This window comes from Camarhynchus parvulus, chromosome 17 (genome assembly GCF_901933205.1).
Source record: "Camarhynchus parvulus chromosome 17, STF_HiC, whole genome shotgun sequence".
NCBI lineage: Eukaryota > Metazoa > Chordata > Aves > Passeriformes > Thraupidae > Camarhynchus > Camarhynchus parvulus.
Window position 1 is genome coordinate 5,688,870 of NC_044587.1, and position 16,151 is coordinate 5,705,020.

A 16,151-nucleotide genomic window follows, 5' to 3' on the forward strand; every position below is an offset into this window, starting at 1 on the left:
CTAAACCTCAGAAGGATCAAGATGCATTTCTGATCCTTGCTATTCCAGAAAATCCATCCTGAAATAATTTACTTTATAGTCTTTTTATTCATGCCAGTAAAGACTACTTGATTCATAAAGTCTTGGAATTGATTTTTACCTGAAAGCATTGTAAGCTGAACACAGACAGTTACTGATGATATACAGTTATAATTAATAATTTTAAATGCAGCAGCATATGTTGATTTTTTCTTTGGTCCTTTTTATACCATCCTGATTTTACAATCATCAATTTGGAGATGACCATCCATATTAATCAATGATGGGCTCTGGTCATGACACAGAGAAAATGCTTTCCTGTTAAGCATGAAAACTTAAATGTCATCCTAGGGAACACACACATGGAACAAAAAACATGCATGGAGTCTTTTAAAAATAATTTTGCATAGTTCATCCTCTGCTCCTGTAATGCTGTTAGAGCAGCCACTGGCCTGGCTGGTTTGCAGCAGTGGGGGTGAGGGTTAATCCTACAGTCCCAGTACATAAATTCTGGGGAGGCAGAATTCAGGTTGTATAGATAAATGTAAACCTGAAATTGATGTCCTCTGTTCTTAATTCTACAACTAAAGCTCTTGTAAGCATTCTTTGTATGTTCCCTTTGGAAATCTACAAACCGCCACACTAATGAAACGTACAAGTAACTAAGTTTCTTCACTGTCAGATTTTATGTTCTGACATAGTCTAGAGGCTCCCCTCATAGACTGGGCTTTTCTCTCTGAGGGCCTACATACAAATCATTAAATAAACAACATTTTTGAATTTATAAATAGTCCATAGGTCTACTGCCTTGAACACAAATCTGAACATGGATTTTACTCTTGTGCCTGCACAACACAAGAGAGGACTGTGGCTATAGGAAGCAAAGAAAGAAATGCTGCTCCATCAACCTACAACCCAAAGACTGATTTCAGACATGCCTTTGTGTCCAAATGTGAACATCACACCTACCAGAGAGGGTTTAATTGAATGCAGAAGAGAAAGCTCCAGATTCAGGTAATCACACCATTTAGTTTGAAAGTCATACAGAGATATAAGGGAACTGCAGAAAATTGGGTTAGGATCCTTTCCTTCACTACACAGTGTGTCAGGCTGACAGCTGAAAGGTGCTGTCAGTGCCTAGTGATCATTGGAACACAGACCTTGACCTCCCATCCACTGACAGTTGTTTTTTCCTGCAAAGAACATCTCCCTTTCAATAATTAAGCAACTTGCTACTCTGTGTGCAGTGGCAAATAAAGCTCTTAATGGGAGAATACACAGAACCAAAACCCACCCATGTATCCCCTAGGCTTGGGAGTGTCTCATTGGCAATGGAGTGAATAAAACAGAGTAAGATTTAGAAGTTCAAGGTAAGAGAACGACCCAGAAAGCCTCCTGCAATGCAGAGACTGTAGTCAGTGGAGTTGTTGGATCATGACTGTAAGGCAACCTGCACTACACCTCTGTATGATTAGATCAGGATTATGAAATCTGTTGGCAGATAAGAGGACAGAGCATATGCATGCTTTTGATTCAGGAGCTGGATTGTATTATACAGCCAAGTTTTTGCTGGGCTATATGAATTTTTTACAGGGCCTGGATCAGGCATGCAGATAACCAAAGATTTCTAATTTCCAGCATATGACTGCACTGTGCAGTTTTATGTTTTAATTTTGGCTTTGAAAAAGACTTGGTATGCAACCCTTGGTGAAGCCACATCGCTTTTGAAAACCCAAGTTTTCTCAGTGCTTATGAGAGCACCAACATACTGCGGTGCCCACAATTTCCTCTGCAATCTGCAAGGATGGTGTGATTACTCATCCATTTCACCAGGATATAACTAGTTCTCACCATAATGTGTTTAAGCCTCACAAACTTCTTGGAGAAAAAGCATATGGAGCTTTAAAGTACTTTCTTCTCCTGGTTTGGGGGCCTGTCTATTGAAAGAATGGGTCAAGTTTCACCAGACATGCTCTTAACAGCTGACATTAATGACTGGAATTACACTGTTTTCCATGTCTGTTTTATCTGGAGGATGACTGGATTCACACAACATTTCAAACCAAAATGATCTCTGAATTAAAGGATGTTTTCCCTCATTCTTTGTAATATAGTTCTAGAAACCTATTCTTGATATTTCTTGATGGGCAGGACAGGCCCACAAGAAGTAAAGATAGTTTTTATATCCATTTTACCACATGGTCAATCAGCTCCTATTAGTGATTTTCAGTCTCACAAGGTAAAGCATATACCAGGAGCTATTTTGTGACATCTCTCTGGATGCAGAAAGCACAGAGAACTCAGCTTTGTTGCTCTTAAAATATTAATTTAAACTCACATCCTTGTGCAGATCCCATTCTTAATGGAGTATAACATTCAGCTTCTTTCTTTCCTTATGTATACTCTGGCTTCTGGAGAGTCACACTCACAATAATACTGTCCTAGTGTCTTATACACCAGTTTTACCTTCTTTTACCTCTTTTGGGGGGATTTGCATATCAATTCAGTTTAAGTACAGAAGATAAAGAAGCATTTCACTATGTTATTCTACAAATAAATCTTTATATTTGAAAACTCAAAAATTAAAGGCTGCTTTTCTTTCAAATAGCTTTTGCAATTAATAGGAGTATTAAAAATAATTTCTTTTTTCTCTGAGCAACTGATACCACAAGAGATGGATGATGTTACTACTACTGTAGTAGCACTTAAGTACCTATAAAACAGATACTTAAACATTTTCTATCTCTATAGGCACCTTTAGATAGTCATGGAAATTTAAGAGGCTAATTTTAGTTAATATTTTTAACTATTGATCAGCTGTATTATGTAGTATTAGTATGGACAATGACAATCCTAGGCCAGCTTCTTTTTGGAACTTTTAACCTCTGCTTTTAAACATTCAATTTAAATTCTTACCTGTGTTTATAACTATTTTTAGGAACCCAAAAGGCCAGAATTGTCCACTTCAAGATCCACAGTGAAATATTCTAAACATTCACACTACCCGGAGTCAGCAGAAACAGTTTGTAAGTAACTTAGAGACTCATAAGCTAAATGCATTCCACATTTTTGCCTCTTTTTTCCTCTGAGGACTAGATATGTTATTTTTGCAAGGGCAAGGAATGAAGGACAGAATCCAGCTCTCAAATGTCTATTTCTAATTATGCTAACTAAACTGGGAGTCCTATTTGCATGAGGTGACAAAATCAGCATACACAACTGTGGTAATGTTGATAGCCATACATAGAAACACACATATGCTTGGCCACATGCATTTTTAGGGATTCATGTTAAAGTACATTCAGAAATATTTATAGCACTGGTGTGTGGGGGGGAATCTTTCATTCCTCTTGTTTTTCTTTGTTCACATCTTCAGTTTTTCCACTAAGATAAAAAAATAGATTTTTCCTATTAATTCCAGTTACTGAAATACCTTTTGTTTTTCTTGCTCTGTCTGCTACATGCTGCTGAGTAAGACACCGGTAGGAGGTATTACAGAATCAAAAGGTGTGTTTGCTGAGAACATCTTTGCAACTCAGTTTGTGGCAGGAGAGAAAATGGAAGGCTCTAGGAGCGATTCCGAGTGCCTGCAGTTCACTTTTTCATCAGCGGGAGGTGTAGGTTTGTAACGCTTCAGAAAATCCAAGCCTTGCTGCCTGGGATGCTCGAGGTCAGTCTCTCTGGGCTGAGCAGCTGCAGAAGCGTTCAGACTTCACACTCTAAATGAGTGGTTTAGGGTGACAATGCAGGCAGACACTGGAGCTCATTTTGCTTACAAATATCTCTGCAGGACAAAGAAGCTGGAGCAGATTCTGTGCATCTCTCAGTTTTACAGTAATACTGACTCATGTAAAGGTTGCCAATATTTCTGCATGTTTTACCAATTCCATCATTCCTTTTATTCCTTTCTTATGCACCTGGAGAGCACACTATTATCTCCCCTCATCCCTCCTGTCCAGTTTTGCCCTTTAAGACTTCCATTAGTCCAACCCCCCCATATATCCCGCAAAGGATGACGTTTCCTAAGAACTAAGTAGGAGTTTGACAGAAAAATAAAACTAGATAGCATAGGAAAGAACACCTGCAAAGAAGTCATGTATGACCCTTTGTACTGTATAACTGGCAACATAAATCCTACTTTTCCCCTCAGTCTTCAAAATCAGCTGTTGATATATACTTATATATGTTGATATAGTCTTATATATGTTTTCAATAGTCTTTCACAAACATTTCTCAAAGCAAATGGATTAGTTTCATTTTAGCTTTTCCAAAAAAATGGTCTAACCCAAATTATTATTTCTAGAGCTGATTAACCAGAACAAAATACCTACTCAGAGTATATGGGGACAAAGCTAAGGAGTCAACCTGTGAGTGAAACCCAGACCCAGAGACTCCATGGGCTGCAACTGAACCAGAAACAAACAGTTCTCCATCAGTCAGCAGGGACTGATGGCCTTCCAGGTCCACAGATATGGGGGGAAGCCCCAGGTGAGGCTGGTCATGGCCACTGAGAGTTTTTAGTACAGCTGGTAAATTGTGTGAGATGACTGAAGTGATGCAACTGGGCAATCTTTCTCTGTATTGCAGCTGGTGAACTTCACGTTACAGCGAGCTCTGGGAAAAGGATGGTTTTCTTCTTATGGTTCCTCAAACAAAGCTTCAAAGATCCTCATGGTCTAAAGTTCCCTGAGCTTCATCTCTGATCCAGAGAGGAAGGTGACATCATTATTTGAGCCTTTGATACTCTTCACTGTTCTTTTTGTGGTGACCTCTTACAAAGAGCAGCTATCCATATAATTTTTTTGTCCAGAATCCTTCAACATAAATTATCAGAATGGCTGCAAGGATGCTCAAAGGCTTTTGTCCACGATCTATATTGAATTTCTTAAGCTTATGTCTTGAGATTTACTGGGTAGTTTGCTGAGAGGAAAAAAATAGCATTGACAGCCCCCAAAACTGCCCACGTATGCCCTACAATGGTGTTACCCATACAGATGGAACAGCTCCCTTCCCTTCCTTCAGTGCTCTTACCTGCACACTGGTGATCTGTTAGAGCATGGGGCAAATTCATCCCTCACCATGGTTGCCTCAGTTTCTCTGTGTGTCCACGTAGGTATTTTTGCGTGGATTAAATTTGATGGACATCTGTGAAATATTCACTATAATTATTATAACTAAAAAGCTGCTGGTTAAAACAAAACAGCTCAAAATCTGTTGCAGTTTTTTGTATTTCATTTCCCCCTCCACCCCCATCTCTCTATGAGCTGTGAATAGGAGTCTTGGGTAGCACGAACTGAGAGGTGTTTGAAATGTAACATTCTCCATCCTTCTGAGTCATTGCTAGCCATCAGATGCTTTTTTGAACACTTGTTTTCATTGCTATACTTTGAAATCAAATATGGCCTCATGTTATATTCTTATTAAAAACCCATCCCTTTTAAAAACCTAAAACCAAGCTGTTCCCTCTTTATTGCAGACAAGTAATTTTAAAAACAAAATCTGGGTACACAAAATGAAGCACCTGTTTCCATTTCTCTAAAACAAGCCTGGCAACACATCCACTGTTTTACAGCTATGAACAGAAATTGATGCATTTTTCATTTGTGTTTGAATGAAGCAGCAGAATCATAGAATGGGTTGGAAGGGACCTTAGAAAACATATTATTCTAGCCTCTGCCATCTTATTCTAGCTAGATGCTCAGAGAGTGGTAGCGCTTTTGCAAACCTTCAGTTTAATAATCTCAAGTGTCTCCTGTATTCTGGTGATTTCACGAGTGCTGCCTTCACACGAAGCCCTCCCATAGAGGTGCCAGCCCATTCCCAAGTACTGTCACCAAACCGTGGTGCGCTGACCAAAGAGTGTGGCTGCGAGGATCAGGTAGTGCAGGTGTAGTAACCAAGCCGTGAAGGTCCTTTGATCACATTTTACCTGTTCTCTGGCAGCGCTGCACAGCTGGAGGCAGGGAATGCCTCAGGGATCGTGGCAGCGTGCTGGTGGCTCGGCCTCACGGACAGGGACACCGGCACTGATAGCGGGCCGGGCTTACCGGGCTGCGTATCCACAGCGGCTGGGCCACACAGGTGTGCCAACCTGCCACACACAGACGCAGCCCCGGGGCTACCTGAACTGCTCTGGTTTTGGGAGCGAGCCCCGTTCCCAGCTCTCTGGGCACAAACACCCGTGCCGTGCCGTGCCGTGCCATTCCAATCCCGGCCCCCTCGGCCCCTCGCAGCAGTCGGACTACGTATCCCAGGATGCAGCGCGGCGCCGGTACCTTTAACGCCCCCTGGCGGCAGCACGGGGCGCTCCACAGGCGCGGCGGGCGGGCTGAGGCGAGCGGAGCCCGGGCGGCGTCGAGCGGGGCGAGGGGCGCGGGCTGGAGCCGCTGCCCACCGGCCCCAAAGCCGGGGAGGGCTGCGGGAAGGGTTAGTGCGAGCTCGCCTGTGCGAGGAGCCGCGCCGCAACCATGGGGAACCGCGGGATGGAGGATCTCATCCCGCTGGTCAACCGGCTGCAGGACGCCTTCGCCGCCATCGGGCAGAACGCCAACCTCGACCTGCCGCAGATCGCCGTGGTGGGGGGGCAGAGCGCCGGCAAGAGCTCCGTGTTGGAGAATTTTGTCGGGAGGTGAGCGGGGTGTCCCCGGGGGCGCGGGGAGAGCTGCCGCATGGCCAGCGCGGTGCGGGGGCAGCGCCGCGGGGTCCGCGGGCAGCGCGGTGCGGGAGCAGCGCGGGCAGCGGCTCCTCACGGGCAGCGCGGTGCGGGAAAGGCTCAGGCACAGCGCGGGCAGAGCCGCGGTGCGGGCACTCTGAACGCCGTGCGGGCACAGCGCGGAGCGGGGACAGCGCTCCGCTCGCAGCTCCTCTGCTCCACTCGGCGCGCGTGTGTGCGCGGGCAGCGCTGCAGGACGCCCGGGCGCTGCGGTGCAGGGGTACAGGGAGGGAGGGCTCCCCGCCCGGGGACGTTCCGCAGCGGGGTCCCCGCCGCTGCCGCACCTTGGCGGCCGGTGGGAGCCCCCCCTTGTCCTGGCTGTTACATAACGGAGGGGGCTGAAGGGGCTGTGGGGGCCGGCCCCATCCATGCCCTGCTCGGTGCGGGGCTCAGGATGGATGATGTCGCTGCGGGGGGGTGATGCGGAGGGTGTTTAAGTTTAATCTGCTCCGTCCCCCTCCCCCAGCCCAGGCTCGCTGTCCTCCATAGCGGATGCCATGTCAGGAGCTGCGGGGAGGCTATAGGAAGGACGGGGTTATAGCTCTCCTATATGCTCAAATCCCCGGGTGCTACCATTTTGTGACAGGCAATATACTGATGCCTTCCCTTCATGTGACCTTCGCATTCATCATCTGCAACTTGAGTCAATTACAGACCGCGCTGCTTGGGTATCTGCTCCAGTGCAGACACACAACACCTGGGCGGGGGTGTTCCTCACCTTTTTCCTGGCCTGGTTAATTAATTGTATTAAGTTATATACAGGTTTTAGTTATCAAGGTGGTTTTTTCATGCTATAAGGAGCACGCAGGTTTCTGGTGACTTGCCTTAAAAGCAGTGACTGCTGATACCTGGTCAGATGCTTGCGTGGGTTTTTCTCTTTCAGCAAACTGCATTTGTGACAACATCTATTGGATCTCATTTCCCTACCCCCACTTCTTCTTTTAAGCTGTTTGCTGTTGGATGGCTTATAGAGCTTTTCCACTGTCAGAAGGGTCTGTGCTGTGGATTAACTGCTTGTTTAGCTGCAAGTAGCCTCAAATTCTGCACCTGTGCAAGGGTATCTTTGAGCAGTGAGTGCTAGGTGTACTAGGAGGAAGGCTCAGAGGTTGCATCTGGTACAAAGAAAGCATGATCAAAGTAAAAATTCTTCTTCTCTGCCATAGATCAAAGAGTTTTGAAAAAATAAGAATATAAAATTTAAAGAGTTTGGCATCTCTTCGAGCTGACTTCCAAAGGTCCATGCAGTGTATCCCCCAGAGATGCTGGGTTTATGCCAAGGGCAGGACATTGCAGAAACACATTCTGTTGAACCTCAGGTCATAGTCCAAGATCCACTTGTTTGTCCATAGTCACAGAAAAAAAAAATTCCTGCCACCCAAGTGAAAAACTTGTTGGGCTGTAGCTTTCGAAGAAGGGGAAAATGGATCTTCTGCAGTCTTTGAGCAAGATGGGTTCACCTGTTGGCTCTGCTGTTTTCATGCTTTCTAAGTACTGGCAGTCAAACCTCATAAATCCTTTTTAGAGGATCTGTGCAGGCAGTGCTGCAGTGGTGTCGTAGATAATGTAGAGCTGCTGGGCCAGTGGGGGATTTGTTGGAGGAAGGACAGTTGGTGTATTGGGGTAAACTGCTCCTCTCCTTTAGACCAACCACACAAGAGGATTTACTAATCCTTGGTGCATCTTCACTGGCACCAATTTAGAACCCGGGGTTTTATCTGCTTGGTGGAAAATATATGAATTCAATTATCTTCTGTCTCTTTCTGATGACTCCTGTCACAAGAGAGCTTATGACCTCACCGTGTCCCATCTAGCAGCAAGTTATAGTGCTGTGGCTTTTAGAAAATGAAATAATTAAGGGTCCCCTGAGCAGGAGCTGAGAGCTGTCTGTAGAAAGGCATTTAGAGGAAATAATTGGAGGGGAAATGGAAAATGTCAGTGTGAAGAGGTCTTTCTCCATTTGATACCTGAGTGCTGGCTAGTTTAGACTGGTAACTTGAGACCTCTTACCACAGAATGTATGTGTATATGCTGCAAATCCCAATCCTGTTAAAATTGTGTTGGGGCCCTGCTGTAATGTATAGTCTCTTTTCTTTCTGTGTGGGTATTGGAAACCATGATAAGGAGCTATGGAAATAGTATCCAGAATGAGCATGGTTCTTCAGTGTAATTGTGACAAGGGCTGTTTTCTTGTCTGAACAGTCGTAAGAAGAAATTGTGTGTAGACCTACTGTGTCCAAATACAATTATTGCTGTAGTGTGGACATGACATATGTCACTGCTCCTGCTTGATACCAGGATGGTGGTGCAGCTATTGCTCAGCAGCTGCTCGCTGCACAGGGAATGTGAGTGTTGATGAGTTTCTCTCTGAGTGGATGGAAATCTGTGCAAGAACAAATGCTGATGTAGTTGGTACTGGCTGATGGGCATGATGCAGACACTTCAGCACAGGGGATGGAGGCCCCAACAGGGCTGGTTTCCCTGCTCAGGACCTGTGGGGCTCCTTTAAAATTGTCATCAAATCACATTTCTGTAACAGGACAGCACACTTGCCCCCTGCCAGACCTGTGTTGTGGCTGTGCAGGGCTTCAGTCCAGGGCTGCTGCAGGCACCTTGCAGTAGCGCTGAGTCCCACACTCAGTGGAAACCTACAAGCAGGGAGGAGTGATCCTGCCTGCAATCAGTGTTTAGGTACATGTCTTAGCAAACAAATATTTTTCTCCTCCTGAATTCGATGGCTTAGTAGTTACTGCTAATTGCGTTTTCAGTGACACTTACTCTGCTGTTAACAGATTATCCAACAGTGCAGAGCTTGTATTTATAATACCAGATGTCAGTGTGGCTGCTATGTGTGCTTTTGCTGCTGGAGTCTCAGCGTGGTGGCTCGGATATTGGCTGGTGGTGATAAAATTGCTGAAGAAACAAGAAGCCATGTAGAAGCCACATAGGTGACACATCTGCCCACAGACTGGTTTGTCCTGGGCCCCAGAACTGGAAGGAAGGTTAATTGGGTGAGCTCCAGGCATTTCCTGTTGGTGTGGTTATAAGGTTGAAGGATAACTCAGGTTGGAAGGGACCTCAGTGATCATTTAGTCCGTTCTTAAGGTGTTGTTACTTCCCTGCAGCCTCCTTTTCTAAATAAATAGGTCTTGGAGCAGGCAACTGTACCAGCAAAATTGGTCTGATAAAAAGAACAAAGCATGTGGTATGTGCTAATTTGGCTTAAGAGCCCAAATGACTGAGGAGGTTGTATGAGACAGCCCACAGGGCTGTTTGTATAGTCATCCGTGTTCGTGCCACTCTTACTTCACCATGTGAAAATCACAAATATGCTTTAAATCCTATGATCTCAGAGCACTGTTACACAGATCTTTGGGTTTCTGGGGGTATTACTGTTACCTGTGCTTTACAAACAGGAGAACTGGAAGCCCTGGGCTGTGTTCAGCTGGTTCCTGGAGTGGTTGTGCCTCGTGGTGGTGGTGTCTGATCCAAGGCGGGGTGCTGCTCAGCCCTGCTGGGACAGCTGCATTGCTCTTCATGGGGAAAACAAGGCACCTCTGACTTCTCCAGAACAGATGGTTTCAGGGGGCTGCTGGGGAGGCAGTGACTAAGGGCTGGGAAGAGTGGGTGGAAGGACTTGAAAGGAGATGAAACCATCATGTTTATGATCAAGGGACCTAAGCAGTGCCAAAGTTGTGCAAAGTGAATCACTGTTTACTTGACCCCAGACCCAAGCTGGAATCTGGTACCCCATAAGCATCTTCTCTTGGAAGCTGTGCACCCAAAACAGGGGTACTTAGCAGCCTGTCACCAGGCTCTGATGGTATATGCTGAATTCCCTGATATTTTTGTGTTGCCTGGAAGGAATCAGATGACAGGTGTGGGCCTAAACTCAACCATGTTGGGCTAACCTTGCCTCTCCTAACACACTGGAATTTCCACGTGGGTAAAAGAGCAGTGAAAATGCAGCACTGCAATGCCTGTGGCAGTCAAAAGACTAAATACTTATTAGGTGTAGCTGCAGTAATTGCTGTGACAAAATCAGGCACGGGCCTGGCAGCAAGTGTCTCTTTGCCTTTCTATGTCCCATGTTGGTGATGCAAAGCTAGATCCTGAAGCCACAGGGTTTAGTTTGGCTTCAGGTATGACTCTGAGGAGCAACTTAATACTTTCCATAGCCATTTAGAGATAATTACACCCCCAAGATATGATGAGGGAATGCCTTCCTTGATAATGAATACTTTGCTTTGTTATGGAAAGCTTCCCCAGCAAAATACCTTCAGAGACCAACAGCAGTGTTTAGCAACTATGTAGAAGTGAAGGATCCTAAAGGGATGCATAAAGAGATCCAGATACTTGGCCTATTCCTGCAGGAAAACTGTTTTGTTGATGGTCTTTGTACTTTTAAGTTGCTCAGGCTTCTGCTGCAGTATGGTTTGTGAGCTTGAGTGTTGAGGACTGAGATTTCAAATCTTGTAAAATAGCTGCATTATGTATAGATTGGGGATGTCTGTTGTACTGGGCAATGCTGAACATCCCTGCAGTACTTCAGGAGCAGATTTAAATTTAAGCAAGAAGATACATTCATGTGCTTTGACCACAAAAGAGGTTCTTAAGAGTAATTCTTCTAAATTTTTGAGGGTTCTGATTTGAGATGTGTGCTGGCAGAGAGATGATTAATTGCAAATCATGGACCTTTAATTGTTGTGTAATAAATACATCTGTGAGCCAGTCAAATCCTGTTGTCTATTTGCAGCCTAAAAACACAGACACTGCTTGTGAACTGACTTATTTAGGGTTGCAGTGGATGGTGCAAGAGCCAAGAGTAGGATTGTGCTGCTTAGAGAAATAAACTATGGTCAGGTAAGTCCTTCAAATGGCAGCCAGTCTTTGGTCTCCAGTGAAGAAAATACTTATTTTCATCTTGGATTAATTGGGGAAGGAAGAAAATATGGAGCACTGGGGGAAATGGGTAATGTGTTACAGCAGACCCCAAGATAAAATAATTTAACTTAAGAGAGATCTGTAGAGCTCTGAGCAAACACTTGTGGGAGGAGGAATGCTAGAAGAAGATACATAATTAAGTTAAAACATAACATAACATGAATGGCTGTGAGGGAAAACCCCGTAAATCTCAATGTTCATAGATGCAGCAGCAGTGTCTGCCTGTGTTTGTTGTCCCCTTGTTTTAATCCTGTTGGGGTTGGCTCAATTAAGTACAAGCCTAATATTTTTTCTACTTCCTGCAGCAGTTAAATGTTCTCTGCAGATCTTTCTAGCTGTATCTTTCAGCTTAACACTTTAGTGATGATCTCATGCTTCTGGTAACTGCCCACTAGCCTTATATTCTCTAGAAGAAGAGATCTTTATGGCATGTCTCAGATCATATCAGAATTTACCTAGGGAAGGGAAACCAGCTGCAATCCAGTGGGGGAGCTGGTGCTCAGTGTGGTGCAAGTTGGTGTTTGGACCTACTGGTGTGTGAAAATGACAGGTTGCCTTGTCATTGCTGGAATTCATCACCTGATAGCTGACAGATCAGGGATGCTGCATTTCCTTGTGGACTCTTCCTTGTTAGCATGATAATCCCCAAGTTGAGAGTCTTAGAACATCTTGAGGTTTTTTTTTTATTAATTCTTACTGTACTTTGAGATAAGTACGTGTGGAATTTTTTGTGTGTTTCCTCAATAAACAGGATGCAGTGGTACAAGGTTGTAATGAGGGAACAGAACCAGTGGGAAAAGGAGTCAGAAGTTCCCAAAAGCTGAACTGTCAGCTGCTCCTGTTTTTTAAAACTTGGTGTGCTTATCACACAGTCAAAAAACCTTAATACAACCAGGCAAAGCAAAGATGACCTACTGTTTTTAAAGGGTACTGATTGTTTTCAGAAGCCTTTCAATACCTCTCTGGGAATACCAAGCCAAGTCCTTGACCCTGACTCTTCCAGATGCTCAGAGCAGGCAGAACCCTGCTAGACTTAAATAGCAGGAGTGGGAGTCTGTCTGCAACACCTCCTATCTGAGGCAGCTTCTGAAAATGTTATTCTAAGGCAGGAAGTTAATCCCCTTCCTGATCTGGCAAATTCCTGAATGTCCCTACTTTGTTCTCCAGGTTTGAGTCTGTCTGTAAGCGTGAGTAAAAATCCTGAATAAGGTTTTTTGAAGATGGATCTTTTTGAGGAGAAATGGAAGCAACTTAGAATTTAGCGTAAGTTAATTAAGAAAACAGTTCTTGCTGTGTTCTAGCTGCTGGGCTGAAACTTATTATGATGCCTTGAGCAGTGAATTTATTGGACAAGAACAAATCCATGTGTGCTCCACCCATGTGAGCCAGTATTTAGTTTTTTGTTTCAGGCAGTGCATGAGTAGCAAAACCAGAAGAGTTAGTGAAGGGGTGGCAGGCAGTCATCTAGAAGCATGTGGTATTCAGCCTATGTGCCCAATGTAAAATTGGTTTTGAGGCGGTGTCTGTGAAAGCAGATTTACTGATAATGTGCAGGGTAAACCTACTTCCTTGATATGCCACTAAAAAACCACCCCAAAAACTTTGGGTGTAATTCTTTCCTCCTTCTTGGACTCACAGATCTGTAACCATATGAGTCAGAGTACTGCTTGTTGGGAGGAGAGACAAAATTAAATCTGGTCCAAAAAAAAAAACCAAACCCCAAACCCAGAAGTCTAGTCATGCATGGTGGGAAAAATAGCTTACTAGTGGGACAATTCCTCATTCTACTTGAAGTTTCCTCTTCCTGGCCTCTGACCTGGTTTTGCACCTTCTGATAGAGATTGGAATCTCATGGTTAAGGAATATTGTCTCTTATTACAGGCAAATGGGCATGTTCAGCCTTGAGGTAGAATTCTGTTCTTTGCTCTGAAGCTAAATTCTTAGTGATTAATTTTTATACCTTTTTCTCCATCCTTAGAGGCTGTTGGTGTCTCCCATGACATGTAGGTGTGTATCATTAATGGACACTTGAACTAACACTGGAAAAGCTTAAGCATAAAGTGATCAACTGCTTTTCTTAACAATAAATGAAAACTCTGTAAAGATGGCACTGCAGTGTCTGTCTGACCCCTTGCCTTCTCTCCAGAAGTGTTGTGCCAAGAACTTTAATTCTTTGTTTGCAGTAAGTATTTTGCAGGTTACTTAGGTCTGCTCTGCAGAGGCTGGGTCTGGTGCAGCCACCTTTGGCTGCTGGCATGATCAGGTGCAGGATTTGAGGAGTGAGGGTGTTCTTAGAAAGCACTGGAGATGAGAGGCTGTCCTACATGGCCTGGTAGCACTTGAATTTTTGAGCATGGTCTTTCAGGGCAGGGACAGGTAGCACAGATCTACAGAGGAGTGAGCCCAGGGTTTTGTACCTAGGGACTTTCAGTACTTGCATATTCCGGTCAGGTTTGGAGGTGGTCAGCCTGCAAGCAGGTACTGATTCTGGAAAAACTGCAAAAAGTTATTTCTCTTAATTTACATATATCTGTGATCCATCTGAAGCACACCTCATGCCTATTTTGGCATGACTTGATGGAGTTCAGTAATGCAAACTGGATGTGTTGCTCAGAACTCACTACTGTAGATACTGGGTTATCTACAAAAACAGGGCTGAGAACATTTCAGTGTTTACTGACAAGCAGGCAAGACTGCATCAAAACGCTGATGGGCATCTGAGGGCACAATTTAAAGTTAGATATTTAAACATTACTTCAGGTGACTTTTTGATACTGTGTAGTCAGGTCCAGTTTTGTTTTCGAAGTCCATTAGTGAATTTTTTAATAACAGTTGAATATAAAGTGGCTCCACAGTTTTCTTAAGCTGTTTTATGTCAGTGGGCAGACAGGACAATTAAGTTGCTGGCGTTTGCTTCCTTTGTGACCTTCAGGTTTGTCACAGCTCTGAGCCTGGTGCTGACTGTAGTAGATAACTGCTTTGCTTTCGTTCAAGACACAGTACGGGAATAATGAGCCCTGAGTCTGAAATCTAACAGTGTCTCTGTTTTCTCCAGAGCATCTGACATGGAAAGTTTTGGCAGACCCTGCCATGACCAAATGGAAGTGAGATGGTCCCTGGTTAGCAGCTTCTTGCAATTCAGCATAACATGCTTTTGGGAGCTTCTTGGAAGCAGACGTTATGCAAGCTCCTCAAGCTGTGTCTTGCTGACTGGAAGCAAACTTGCCAGCTTCTGCCATTTTTCTGCAAGTCTTGTGACTTGTGTGGCTTTTCTTAGAGCCCTGGCCACAGCAATTGAGGGAACAGAAGAGCAGTGTAGCTTTTGTATTGAAAACAGCAATTTCAGACATGGAGGTTTGAGGATATTTTTTTTCTCTAAAAGATGCTGTTTTCCTAAATGCTTCTGGAGACAAGTATAAAGACTCTCAAAGCTTCTAAGACCTGCATTGTCATCTCTTCCCTTCCTAAAAATCAGGGCTTAGTCACAAAACTATAAGCTCTGCTAAAATACTCGTGTTGCACTCGCAGTGAACAATAAATGAGGTTTGGAATAAACCCAGTACCTCACTTGTGACGGAAATGGGAATTGAACTGGAGTCTCTGGGGCTGAAAATACTATTTTAATAATGTATTGCCTCAACAGTCTCCTTTAACTCTCCCTTTCCTGTTTCTTAAGGCTTTAGGCTGTGTTGTTGCAGCCGTGTGGAAGGGTGAAGAGTTAATACAACCATAACAGACATAGGAAGTGCTGGGCTCCTGTCTGACTGCTCAGACTGTCATTTTGGGGCTGGGAAACACTCTTGCAAGAGGGGCCAGTGTGGTATATGTGATGCCTAAGAGAGGACATGGCCAGTGTTAAACTGATACTGCTGTGGATTTTGGCTGCAAAGCCAGGCAGTGTTGCTGTAATGCTGGATAAAAGCTGATCATAAATTGCAGCTGTGTTTCAGAGTAGTTTTCAGCTGCATTCAGACCCTTTCTCATATCAATAGGCAGAAGTCTACAGAGATGCTGAGCAGTCGGTTCTCCACATCTGCAAATGTTTTCACAGCACAGCTAACTTACCCTGGAGAGCACTAGGAGAAACTACAGTCTTTCCCTTTATAATAAATTTGAGAATGGAGATCCAGTGATGAGGGAGGCGGTGCTGAATTTTTTAGAACAAGGAAAGAAGTACCTAAAGGCAAAAATCTTGAAGTCTTTGTTCAGTTCCTCCTCTTTGTCTTCCTGCCACTCTTACATGTGTAAAGACAGAGTAAGTTACATAGGATCTGGCTCAGGGCTCTGACAAATTACCAGACTGTTTAAGCCCTGAGAGCTCTTCCTCATCCACATAGTTACAAACCTCTAAAAATGAGGCTTATAATGACTGTCCATTTGCCACCTGCCTTCCAGCACAGGAACAATTCCCTGTCAGCAGGGGAATATGTCTGGTGGCCTGTTAATTCAGAATTAAACCAATAAACAACAAAGCTCTAAC

At 44.2% G+C, this 16,151-nt stretch overlaps 1 protein-coding gene across 6 annotated transcripts in view; it reads left to right on the forward strand.

Moving 5' to 3' along the window:
- The first annotated feature begins 6,329 nt into the window (after positions 1–6,329).
- Positions 6,330–16,151, forward strand: part of DNM1 (dynamin 1) — a 65,393-nt gene continuing 55,571 nt past the window's right edge. For 5 of the 6 annotated variants that reach the window (XM_030961770.1, XM_030961771.1, XM_030961766.1 and 2 more), the window contains exon 1: positions 6,330–6,646. In XM_030961770.1, the coding sequence (XP_030817630.1) occupies positions 6,486–6,646 (161 nt within the window). In that variant the 5' untranslated portion in view covers positions 6,330–6,485. The remainder of the gene's footprint in view (positions 6,647–16,151) is intronic. The other variant, XM_030961772.1, reaches the window with a different exon arrangement.